This window comes from Hibiscus syriacus, unplaced genomic scaffold, assembly GCF_006381635.1.
Source record: "Hibiscus syriacus cultivar Baekdansim isolate YM2019G1 unplaced genomic scaffold, ASM638163v2 tig00111644_pilon, whole genome shotgun sequence".
In the NCBI taxonomy this organism is placed as follows: domain Eukaryota; kingdom Viridiplantae; phylum Streptophyta; class Magnoliopsida; order Malvales; family Malvaceae; genus Hibiscus; species Hibiscus syriacus.
Window position 1 is genome coordinate 1,003,506 of NW_024063144.1, and position 12,803 is coordinate 1,016,308.

At 33.5% G+C, this 12,803-nt stretch overlaps 1 protein-coding gene across 1 annotated transcript; it reads right to left on the bottom strand.

The window, feature by feature from the left end:
- Nucleotides 1–928: 928 nt before the first annotated feature.
- Nucleotides 929–7,665, bottom strand: LOC120166708. The gene is made up of 10 exons (XM_039175937.1): nucleotides 7,445–7,665; nucleotides 6,950–7,019; nucleotides 6,459–6,583; nucleotides 4,547–4,655; nucleotides 4,402–4,465; nucleotides 4,270–4,325; nucleotides 3,257–3,364; nucleotides 1,897–2,043; nucleotides 1,267–1,434; nucleotides 929–1,162 (listed from the first exon to the last, which is right to left on the bottom strand). The coding sequence occupies exons 1-10, from the start codon at nucleotides 7,663–7,665 to the stop codon at nucleotides 929–931; spliced, it is 1,302 nt and encodes a 433-aa protein (XP_039031868.1).
- Nucleotides 7,666–12,803: the final 5,138 nt, after the last annotated feature.

The following is a 12,803-nucleotide window of genomic DNA, read 5'->3' on the forward strand; positions in this document are numbered from 1 at the left end:
TAAAATAAAGCAATTTCAGATTAAGTTGTATTCATTAACAGTGTTTTGACAATATTAAATTGGGAGAGATTCACTATACTCAGAGGCGCAACACAATAGAGAGACGTGGCCTCAAAATTTTGAAAAATTATAATTTAAAATTTTAAAAAAATTAATTTTTTTTCTTGAATTAAAAGTGAGGCCAAAGTCAGTACATCAAGTCCTTATTCGACTATAAGGAGACCAGAAACATCTCTAGATAAAATACCAAGAAGACCGGCTGGAGGCTAGATCGAAGTCTCGAGTATTAACCCTCTAATAATGTTTAAAAATTCTCATTAAACTTCTCAATTTTTTAAAAATTTTAGTTAGACTCTAACTTTTTTAGAAAAAAAAAAAGATATAAATTGAACCTTTCAAATTTTTTAGAAATTTTAATTTAACCTCTAAATTTTTTAAAGTTTTAAGTTGCCCCTAAACTCTATCACCAAATTTCGTCACTGATTATACTATTATAAAACTAATAATGTTTTACATATCAATAATTTTTGTACGGTTAATATTTTTATTATCTAATCATTTAATTTGTTATACATGCAAATTTTAAAATTAATCTGACATTTCTATCTTATCAATAATGTCTTTATTAATACTTATTTAACAATTAACTTTTTATATGAATGATATGATATGTCTTCAGTGGTTAAAGTGATGATTGTTATTTCTAAAAGTTCTGAATTTGAGTATCGTCGTATAGATATAATCACCTCAGTTTAATAAAAGAAAAACTTTTTATATCACATACATGCAAACATTGTTTACTTACAAATTGATGGAAGCTTATGGCTTGTATGTTTTAAACTGGAAATGATACATAAATGTTAAAAAGGGAATGCAATGGTGGCAATATTCTTCTTACTAGTTTCACTTGATCCATATTAGTAAGGCCTCAAAGTTTTGCACCTGAATCTGAAGCCATCCAGGAAGTGATCACTTCCACCAGAATGTCCATGTGCTTCAAAGTTTCCGCTCGTATAATGCTCGACTCAATGCCTAACGTGTTGTCAACCTCTTCGACCACACTCTCCCACCGTGTTCCGGCACTCAGATTCGCCAAAAGCTCGCTTCCACGAGTAACTGCATCTGCAATCAAGGGTGGAACAGCTGGAAGAACCTGCAACATCTATAATATGCATTACTAAAACTGCTTGCTGTATCCAGCAAGAAAGCAATTCCGAGCGTAGGCTTCTTGCGGAGGCATTCTAAAGTAATTTGTTAGAAGCATACTTGTAGAGGAAGCCCATGATCTCCTGGTAACACTCGAATTGACATGTCTAGCTTCGAGCTGATGGCCGATTCCGAACTTAGCACCTTAGCCATGTTTGGAGTTTCATCGATGGAGTCGTCTTTGAACTTTATTAACAGATTTCTTGAAACGCCGTAGTATGACTTTATCTGAAAAAGATGTGGCACAAGTCTAGAAGTTAAATCTATGGAATATTGTATCCAAAGGAGATTGCAGTTTGCAGTACTTAATTTGTGATACAACTTATTAAGTAAACCATCTCTAACGAGTCCGTAAGGTTTCAGGTTCCCTTTCTGAGCTTGACTGAATCGACAGAATTTACCCAACAAAGGAGAACAAGAGGAATGCTATGCTACTGAACGCATAAACCAGTTACAGAATATCGGTCTGCAGAAAGAGGACCTCCATAGACCACCTCATCGAGGGGACACATCGATTAGCAAAATGCCAAAGTCTTGCTATGGCTCAAAGTCAAAACTATTAACCATGAGGTCCAAGCATGAACCAAGCAGACATATAGTTTGCCTAGGGTGAGAGACTCGATAAACAAGAAAACACAACAATGTGTAATGCGACAACCTCAGAATAAAAGAGCCGGAGATTTTACGTACAAGTCGATGAGCTTCTTCAGGTTTTGGAGTAAAATCGTCTCTTCCATTGGCTAAGTCCATGTAGAAGGGAGGAAGTTGCTCAACTAGAGGGAGAACCTGCTTTATAATGGGACTAAAGCTTTCTATTTTCTTTACTGTCATCTCAGCCTGCAAGTAGTTGGTAAAAAATCGGATTAGTCATTCGTTCTGGAAAAATATATAAACAATAAGCTCTAGGTTGAGAAAACATAATGAAGTGTTTCCTAAAAGTGGAAGCCATTGATTCCCTCTGAGCAGAGGTAGCAGCCTTGAAAAACCAATCTCACACCCTTTTCAACCTTCTACTTCCAACCTGAACATTTACCGTCGAAACAAGGGGAAAGAAATAGGAGACGACCTTGAGCAACCACGATCAACGATGCAATAGCTGGCCTTCCAATGACGACGACAGTAATCATCCATGGACGACGACAGTGATCATCCATGGTCTTTTCTAATAAAGTCACAACCTAAGCCTTAAATTATGAGAATCAAAATCAACTAATGGGCTTTTCTAAAGTAGATGTGGTCCATAACAGATAACTTGGCAGCAATTACATTGTCATGTCATATTGAGGTAGACATGCTAAAACGATGAAGCTAAGAGGGATCATTAGTATCAAGGAGGTTCTAATTCTTAGACGAATTACATAAGGTTACGGTTTTCTCCAAGATCGGTTTACGATCTGTCTACCACCATATCAGATTCAATCTAGAAGACAATTCCAAGATGGCATTCAGAACACATTACGAACTTAGTCATGTTGTTCGGTCTCACCAATGCACCATCAACCTTTCAGGCTGCCATGAATGATCTTTTCAGACCTTATTTGTGAAAATCATTCTATTCTTTGATGATATCCTTAAATTACAGTAAGGATATGAAACAACATTGGTCACATCTTCGCATGGCACTTGATATGCTTCATAGCAACATTTATCACGCCAAAGCTTCCAAGTTTCATTTCGGTCAACTGCAAACTAATTTACTGCAATAGCGCATTCCGACAACAGAGCAGCAACATTTTTCGAAGATTCTCAAGCATTCAATAGTTCCATCAGAAAACTCATTTATTTGGTTCAAGAAAAATATGAATGAAGAGAAATAAACAAAGATGAAAGAAAATGTAGGGTAAAATCTATAGTGTTAAAATATTCTACTCGTTTCCTTTCTAAGAAAAGAATGAATAAAATGAGGGGAATTATGGGGTATGCTATTTTACTTGAACAACAAGCAAAAGCAACTGAGACCTTTAACCAGCTTAGTTGCTTCAGTTAGCATGGGAAGAATTATTTGCAGCATTGCATGTAATGCAGGAAAAAGATAGAGTTGAGCTTTTACCCCCATGCGGATTGTCGGTGACGATGCAATTTGTGATAGAAACGGTCCAATGATTTGGGCCATTGGCACAAGAACAGGTGAGAGCCATGGGATAGTTAAGCTTGCTTTCTGCAGATCATAAAATCTATTTTCAATCTTATTCCAACTCATAAAGAAGATAAATGGTAGCTATCTTAGGATGAATATAAGCTAAAAATTGCAGATTCATAAGAAAAAAAATATGAACGTGAGATCATCTGATTAGTTTCTGCCTCGAGGAACACTCCAAATATGCAAAGTGAAGTTGATCTTAATCAGACATCAGAGACACTGAAGAAAAGGGGAAGATGAGCCTTTTACTCATATTTTGCAGGGTCCGTTGATCATAAACTTTTGTGCAAATTACCTTTCATATGCAATTTGAAAGTTGAAATCATTTTGATGGATTAATTTCATTCAGGACTATGCATATTAGGGTTGAATAAAAATTGAATTGAATTGACTTTGAATAGTAATTTCATAGATATGACTCAATTAAAAAAAACTCAACTTTAATAGACTCCGAGTAGTGATTTCATAGACTCGACTTGAACTAACTTCAAGATTTAATTTGATAGACTTAACGCGACTCGAATTGACTTCGAATTGTAATTTTATATAATCGACTCAAATTTTTTAAATTCGAGTTAAGTTATAAAATGTAACTCGAATAACTCAAAACTTTTAGCAATTAGCGGATTGATTTTCAAGTTTGAATCAAGTCTCTCGACTAGAAATTAAATTGGAATGTATTGTATATGATTATAGAAAATCATTTAAGCTGATATCAAGTAATATTATAAAATTATAAATATTTACAATTAAAGTTAAATAGAAACTAGAACAATTCAACTCGAATTTTATATACTTGATTTGACTCGAAAAAAATTCAAATCAAATTTGTGTTACGAAACCGGACTCGTGAACTCGAAATTTTTTGACTCTATTCGGTCGAAAGCTGACCCAGACAAGGAGAAATTGAAGTGTTGAAGTACCTGGTTGTTGAATGCCATTAATACATTCCCAGTCCTTTGCACGGCATATCTGGAACCTGTAAAATGAATTCATTAATGAAAAAACCAGCCATACGTATAGGCTGAACAAGATACAAGACGATGCGTTAATACCGATCAAAAGGTGGATGACAGAACCCAGAGAATGGCCAATTCCAAAAGTAGGAAGATCATGCGCCTATTTCATGAAGCTTAAAGTCACCTTTTCAGTTTCATTCACCAAAAGTAATTACTTTTTGAGACTACCTTAACAACTCACTGTTTCTTGTAGAAACCTTAAGCAGCGGTCGAATTTGGCCTGTACTTCATCGGCGATGAAGAAGTAATCAAACCCGCTAGCATATGGTGTTGCAATCACCAGAACACCCCTTCATACAGGCAATGGTTAAATAGTGAATTCCCCTATTTCTTAGTGAGGAAAAGAGAGTATCCTGGACTCTAAGAAGAATGTCCAGAAAAAAATTACAAATAAATTACAGGCACAACAAATAAATTACAGCGGAAATATATAAACAAAATGATAAAGGTAAATTGAGACCCTTGTACTTAAAAAAAAAACTAACTTGATCCTCGTATTATTTTTACGTTTAATGTGATCTCAAGCTTAAAAATAGATCTAACCTGACTCTTTAACCAATCATTTCCGTTATTGATTGTTACAATGTTGATATGACACTTTATAGTACTAATGAGACAATTCATGATGGTTGGTGACGTGGCTAATGAACTAAATTGATTTTTTATCGAGTTAGAGAGTGAAATTGTTTTTAGAAAAAATAAAAATATTTCTAATTCAAAATACAAAATTATTCAAAAAAATAAATATAAAAATATCAAAAATAAAAATAAAATACTAAAAATTAAAAATATATTATTATATTTTACCTCGAATTTAATATGACATTTATTTATATACACATGAACTTGTTTGTCATGTACAAATTTTATTTTATACATTTATCTCTAATCATCTTAAACTCTAAATTCTAATTGGATTCCATTAAATTTTTATAAATTGAACTAAACAAATATTATAAAGAATTATAAAAAGATAAAATTTAAAAGTTATAAAATTAAAATTTATGTATAAATTATAAAAAAATATGTATTTAAAAAAATAAAAAATAATTATAAAATTAAAAAGAGTATTATAGTGAATATAATATGATAAAGGAAAAATAAAATTATTTAAATATGAAATCTACATGTTTGAGATTTTTTTATCCCTAATGTTTATTTTAATTTTTTAGTAATTTAATTTAATTTAATTTTTAATATTTATTTTTCTGTATTTGCATAGTTTAAATTAAAATTTAAAATATAAAATATTTTTTTCTGAAAAATAAAATAAAATAAGTCCTTGAATTTTTAAAAAGAAAAACTAATTTAACCCTCGAACTCGACCAAAAAATCAATTTAGCTCATCTACCACATTATTAGTCACGTCACTAGCCACATCAACTCCATGAAATGTCACGTTAGCACCGTAATAGTCAACGACAAAAAATTATTGATCAAAAGGCCAAATTAAGTCTATTTTCTAAATTTGAGTACAACATTAGGTGTAAAGAAAGTACGATAGATACAATGATTTTTTAAAAGTACAAGAGCCTCACATACTCTTTTGCCAATAATAAAACAAGTTTGATAATTGTGTCATGATAATTCATTGCCTTAGAATTAAATTCTTCCAATATGATAATAGTTACAATGAACGAATGCCGAAACTAATATGCATTTATAGACTGACAAATGTTCAGGTTTATTATCAATTAATCCTAAAAAATAACTGCTGCAATTAAAGAATTTTCATTTAATTTTTCATAAAATATTTTGTAATAAAATTAATTAATATGAAAATAAGAATCTAAACTTTACCTCGAAAAATACGTAATCACGACAATAAAATTGAGCGGGACAAACACCAATGACGTGCATGGGAGAGAATTATGTTGTCACATCCACTAAAGAAATGAAATGATAGCCCTTTAAAATTCTTACTGAAATATATTCCTTCTCAAAGTGGGATATATGCCATTTTAATTTTCTAAAGCATATATATATATAACTGCCACAAAACTATCATACAAACCATGTCAATTATTTTGGAGGGCCTCAATCGAATTTTTGGCAAGCAAGGCAAGTGATGAGTAGCAGTGGGAGACACTTACTTCTCCGAAAGGCGCTCAAGAAACAAACGATAAGTAAGCTGAGGAGCTGCCCCAACTAATAGACCACCAACAAAATGAACAACTGACTTTGGTTTCATGCCTTTGGGTTTGAGAACCCATGCTCCCTGGATGCATAAGCTAGCAATTAGGTGGTGAGAATGTTGAAGATGGAGTTAGTAAAAAGATGGTTTGGACATGTATAATATTAAACTGCGGTCGCAACACAGTGTAACAGCCGTATCATGATTTTTTTTAATGTCTTCAGGACACTGCAAATCACATTCCCAACATAAAAACATAGTTATTTTTAAAAAATAAATCAAGTTGTAACGTTTGCAATACCCACAACCGCGACATTAACGTGTGTAACAACCGTAACCGCGACACCGCAATCGCAATCGACGTTTATGCGTTATAATGAATAAACATGATCTGATACCCAAACCACACAACTCGACGAGGTATTAAGAAAAACAAGAATGGGATAAAACCTCGACTTGGTTCCAATCACTTGAAGCACCCCAAGTACATGGCGATTGCCTAACGATCTCGGTAAGTAAACTGAAAACAAAAACACAATAGGAGTAAACCCATAAAAATAAGGGTAAATTACAGGTTTAGTATCCAAACTATTACTTTTATTTTGTTTTGATATCTAAACTTTATTTAAAAAAAAAACTATACCTAATGATTAGTTTAGGTTTCAATTTGATACACTACTATTAAAAAATTAACAGAACTGCTAACATGATTTTTTTCCCAGTGATTACATGACATTAGCTTATGGTGACAAGTCAAAATCACCGTTAAGTTTTTAACGACAAGTATCAAAATAAAACTTTAACTAAACGTTATACATGATTTTAAAAATAAAAATAAAATTTGAGTACCAAAACGAAACAAAAGTAAAAATTTAAATACCAAACATGTAATTGACCCTAAAAATGATTGGACGGGTGTGAAGAAGAGAAAGGACATAAGCATACCTGTCGATATCAGGATAGAGGAGAATTGTATCTGGAGATGACTGATTATGTGTCTGGTTGCTGCGATTGGATTGATCGTGATTACATAAGATTGTTGGAGTCAAACGGGGACGAATTGCAGGCGAAAAAGGGAGCTTGAGAATGGATTGGGAGAAGCATATTGCGTGATTATGATGAAATGGAGATGGAGATGGAGGAGGTCTGAACAAGCAATTGGCCATATCGTTTACCTGTTAAGTTAATACTTGAAATTGCTTTGGCTTTAACTCATAACATGTATGTGTTTGTCCATCCGCCAGCGGTCATGCCATACGCACTTCCTTGGTTTTAACTTGTTTGATGTCACTGCTCCACCACCACCATGCATCTCGCGTTTTTTCTTTTGTTGGCCTCCATATCTAAGGCTTCATATTAATTAATATGGACCGATCTGAGTCGCACACCTGATTTTAGTTTTGGTGGGTGAGTCGCACAGCGGAGATTTTTTACATACACAATGATTTAAATCTAAAACCTTACCACTTGAACCGACTCCTATTGGTCATCTCGTTTTCACTTGGAAGTATGTTTTGGTTGGCCCGGAATATATTTAGCTCTAAATATTTACTTTCAGGTAAATTACATAAATATTTCCTAAACTTTGTTTCTTGCATTTTAATCACCAAACTCTCAATAGTTGCAGTGGAGTATTTGCCTTCATTTCGGTCCGTTGTCCAATCCATGTTGCCATCTTATTGATGAGAATCAGGGAAAATAGACATGATTTTGATGAGAATCAGGGAAAATACACATGATTTTGATGAGAATCAGACAAATAACTCTTAAACGTTCGAATAAGTTAAAAATATTGCTATAATATTAACAAAATTAATATTTAATTAAATTGAGATTGAAATTAATTTAGCTTATTTTATTTTAAATTATATTAATCATAATATAAAATATATTTTTAACATAAATTAAAATAGGCTTAATACCAAAATAAGTGCCCAAACTATACCGCTTTTCCCAAATAGCTGCCTAAACTAATTTTCGTCTCATCCAGGTGTCTAACGTTACAATCGTTACCCGTTTAGGTACCCAGGCCGTCAACGACGTTAATTTACTCCGTTAAGTGACACGTGTCACAATCTGATGATTTTGAAATTTATTTTTTAAAATAAAATATTAAATATCTATAAAAGAAACTCACTTTTCTTATATTATAAAACAGTCCCAAAATCTCAAATCCTAACCTTAATCTGCCGCCGCCGCCCTTTCTGGCCACGACCATCGCTATCGACGTAGTCTCTGACATCCTCCTACTCATACACCGTAGTATTTTTCGTCGATTAGCCGTCGGAATTGCGATTTTAATCCTAGGGTTCAGGCGGTTTAAAACGTTGATTCATCGTCGACAAGTCAGTATTTCATGGGGGTTTTGGTCGCCGAGGGAGGGGAGGTCGGGTGGAGGTTCGTTTACGGTAAAAGGCGGTTGTTGGCGTGGGTTTAAAGGTTGAAATGAAGGTTTTCAAAGTTTTGGATTTCTTTCAAAATTTGTGTTTCATGTTTATTAAAAATATTTATTTTTAATTTTTTTTAATTTTAAATATTTTTTTAAATATCAGGTTGTGACACATGTCATTTAACGGGGAAATTAACACCGTTATCGGTTAAGGTACCTAAATGGGTAATGTTTGTAACGTTAGGCTCCTGGATGAGACAACAATTAGTTTAGGCACCTATTTGGGAAAAAAGTATAGATTAGGTACTTATTTGGTATTAAGCCATTAAAATATATTAATTTTTAAGTATTATTTATAATTCAAATTACAACATAAGCCTTAGATAGAGAATCAAAACTATAACCTCTAATAATTAGGATGAGTTAAAATATTATTATAATATTAATAAAAATATCAACGAGTGGTGGCACAATTGGTTGGGATTCAAGAATGAGTTTGTAAAGCTAAGTTCGAATCCTATTGCCATCACTCTTGATGGACAATTTGTAAATTCCTAAATAAATCCCAATTGAATCTTAGGTATGCTCTGGATTAGAGAGTCACCTTTGACCTAAACTTTTTTATACAAAAAAATTTAATAAAAATAATATTTAGATTAAACTAAAGTCGAAACTAATTTAATTTATAAACGTAATTTAAAGTATAAAATAATATAAGAAAATATTTTTAAAATTAACTAAATTATGATATTTTTATAAACATTATTTAAAATTTAAACTAAAAAATAACATATTAATGAATAAAAAATTTATAATGCGATTTTCCAAATTCGTTGCGATAGTCCAAGTTCGCGTTGCGATTTATTCCAAATTCGTTGCGATAGTCCAAAATCGCAACGACTGGTGGTATTGCATTTGTTTCTTAAGAATTTTCTCTAAAATGATAGTATTCGCGCGGACGTGTCGAAGACACGTATTACCACGACCACGACCACGACTCGAGACGAGACGGCGGCGGCGGCGGCGCGCGAGAGTCCCCCTTGTTCTCTATCACTCAACAAGAAAGTGGGAAAGCCAAGCCTTAAATACCATTCCCAATAGTGTTTCCAATACTACGTGGGATTGAGCATTACCAACACTTGTTCCCAATACTATGTAGGATTGAGCCTTAAATAGTGATATTATTTGTGAATTATAGTTAATGACTTTAGTATTTGTATGAAAAGTATTTGTGGTTCGTTTAGTTTTCATGCAATTCTAATTTATTTTCAATTGATTGTAATTGCACGATAACAATTTTTTTATTCTCGCGAGTGATGCAATTTTTTTTGAATGTTTTGCTTAAAATTGCAATAATAGCGATTGATTGTAGATTGACTTTTAATTATGACATATTTAATCGTATAATACTAATGCAATTGGTTGCTGATTCAGTTGTTTTAAGGTGCATGATTGTTAATTGTTTCCTGAATAATCACATAGTATTGGAAACAAGTGTTGGTAATGCTCAATCCCACATAGTATTGGAAAAACTATTGGGAATTGTATTTAAGGCTTGGCTTTCTCACTTCCTTGTTGAGTGATAGAGAACAAGAGGGACTCTTGCACGTCGCCGCCGCCGCCTCTCGTCTCGTCTCGTGGTCGTGGTCATACGTGTCTTCGACACGTCCGCGCGAATACTATATTTTTAGAGAAAATTCTTAAGAAGCAAATGCAATACCACCAGTCGTTGCGATTTTAGACTATCGCAACGAATTTGGAATAAATCGCAACGCGGACTTCGACTATCGCAACGAACTTGGACTATCGCAACGAATTTGTAATATATCGCAACACGAACTTGGACTATCGCAATAAATTTGGAATAAATCGCAACGCGAACTTGGACTATCGCAACGAATTTAGAAAATTGCAACGCGAACTTCGACTATCGCAACGCGAACTTGGATTATCGCAATGCGAATATGTAAATCGCAATGCGATAGTCGAAGTTCGCATTGTGAATCTGGAAACTGATTTGCGATACCGGAGATCACGTTGCGAATTATCGATCGCATTGCGATTTAGTTGGTCATTTTGGCAAATCCAAAAAAAGTTGGTTAAAATCGTATATTATAAGGCATTTTTGGTCACTGAGGTTATTTTCTCATATATTAATTATAACATAAGTTATGAAATGCTATAAGAATATATTTATAACATCAAATAAAATATTAATTAAAAATATATTAAATTTTGAATTTAACATGAACTATAAAATATGAAGGAAAAAATATTTTGTTGTCCAAAAAATAGCACAAAAGAAGAATAACAATTGAGGAGAAGAAATGTTGAGTTAGAATGAGGTGTTGGAAAATATGTGTAATCACCAGTTTTCATCTACCACTATATATTATTATTATTTATTACCAAAATAATAATAATGTAAAAGAAAAAGGGAAAGGGACAAATCCCTTAATATCCGGCTGTTGAACCAACTATAACACTCATGCCATGCTCATTGTTGCTCCACGCACTCCAACACCAACTTCCCAGCAACTCCCAACTCAGAAAAAAAACACAATATTAGTAACATTTTTTTTTGGATTTTTTGACATGCAACAAAAGATTATAAAACCCCAAACAGATTGTAACAGTGAGGGACCCCAGGGTTTCCTCCTTTTCTCTGGAAAGATTGGAACTTCCGTTCCCCATTTTTTTTCAAAATCAATACAAATACAACAACATTTCCAAAAAGAAGAAAATGTATTAATTTTTTTTACAACAACTTTTTTTGTTCATTGTTCATTCTTTTTTTCGAATCAAAATAGTAAAGTGAGAAAGGAGTTGTTTACCTTGCTTGGTCGAGATTAGAGGTCGTCATCGAAGTAGGGGAGTTATGGCCAAATGTTCCTTTAGGAGGTTGGATGTTCTCGGTCGAGAGAAATAGGAAAAGAGGAAGAAGCTTTCGGTCTCTTAGACTCTTGCTTGGCCTTCTTTGGTCACTAGGGTCGCCGGTTAGAGCATGTGATGACCACCAAAGCGGTGGTCGTTGTTGAAAGTCTTGGGCTTTGATGAGTGGCGGCCACACGTTGAGTTGGAGAAGGAGAGTGTGAGAGAGGAAGATGATAAGAGGGGGGATATTTTTTCTTTTTTCTTTTTACGTCATTTTGGAAAGAAATAAAGGGGGATTGTTTATTTTAAACTTATGGGTAAATCATGCGCCAGGTCCTCCTACACATTTGAGTTTATCCAGTGATGATGGTTTGCTAGTCGAGTTACGAGTCCAGCCAGAGTTGGTAGGTGAAGTCAAGAGGCTACGAAGTTTAGATGACCAGTTGAAAAGTCATATTGAGCAGGTTCGCCAAGGCGATGCCTCAGTTTTGAGCTTCGAGATGAAGATGTGTTATACTTAGGGTCAGTTGTGCGTAACCGCAGACGCTAAGTTGTGCAGTAAGATTCTCTACGAAGCACACTATAGTCCTGTAACACCCCCAACCAGTACCCGACCGGATACGAGTATGAGATGTTACATTGACTGTTCAAAATGTTTACTTTGCCAAAATCTAATAAAATCCAGTTTAACATTTCACAAAACCCAAATAATCTTTATTGTATAAAACATATGGTTTTACAAATTTGATCAGAGCATAACCAATACTAATCTTTTATCTTACATGCCAACTATATTTCATATGACAAAATACATCTAATTTAAATGCATTTCTGATCTGAACTGTGCAAAGGAGAATCTGACATGTCTTGCTCCTCTTAGCTTCTCTTCTCGTTTCTGCAACCTACGTGTGAAACAATCACACGCTAAGTCTATGACTTAGTGAGACATTAACGTATAAAAGTAACTCTAACTACTTAACCATGCATATACATAGCATATCATACTATTACCCACAACAATATAACATCACATATAATCAA

Bases quoted from the DNA above. Each gene is read 5' to 3' on its own strand.
- LOC120166708 (XM_039175937.1), bottom strand. From the start codon at position 7,665: ATGGCCAATTGCTTGTTCAGACCTCCTCCATCTCCATCTCCATTTCAT. The intron at 4,326-4,401 runs GTATTAACGCAT...TTCATTTTACAG, and splicing joins TGTCATCCACCTTTTGATCG to GTTCCAGATATGCCGTGCAA. The intron at 1,435-1,896 runs GTACGTAAAATC...CATCTTTTTCAG, and splicing joins CTGAAGAAGCTCATCGACTT to ATAAAGTCATACTACGGCGT.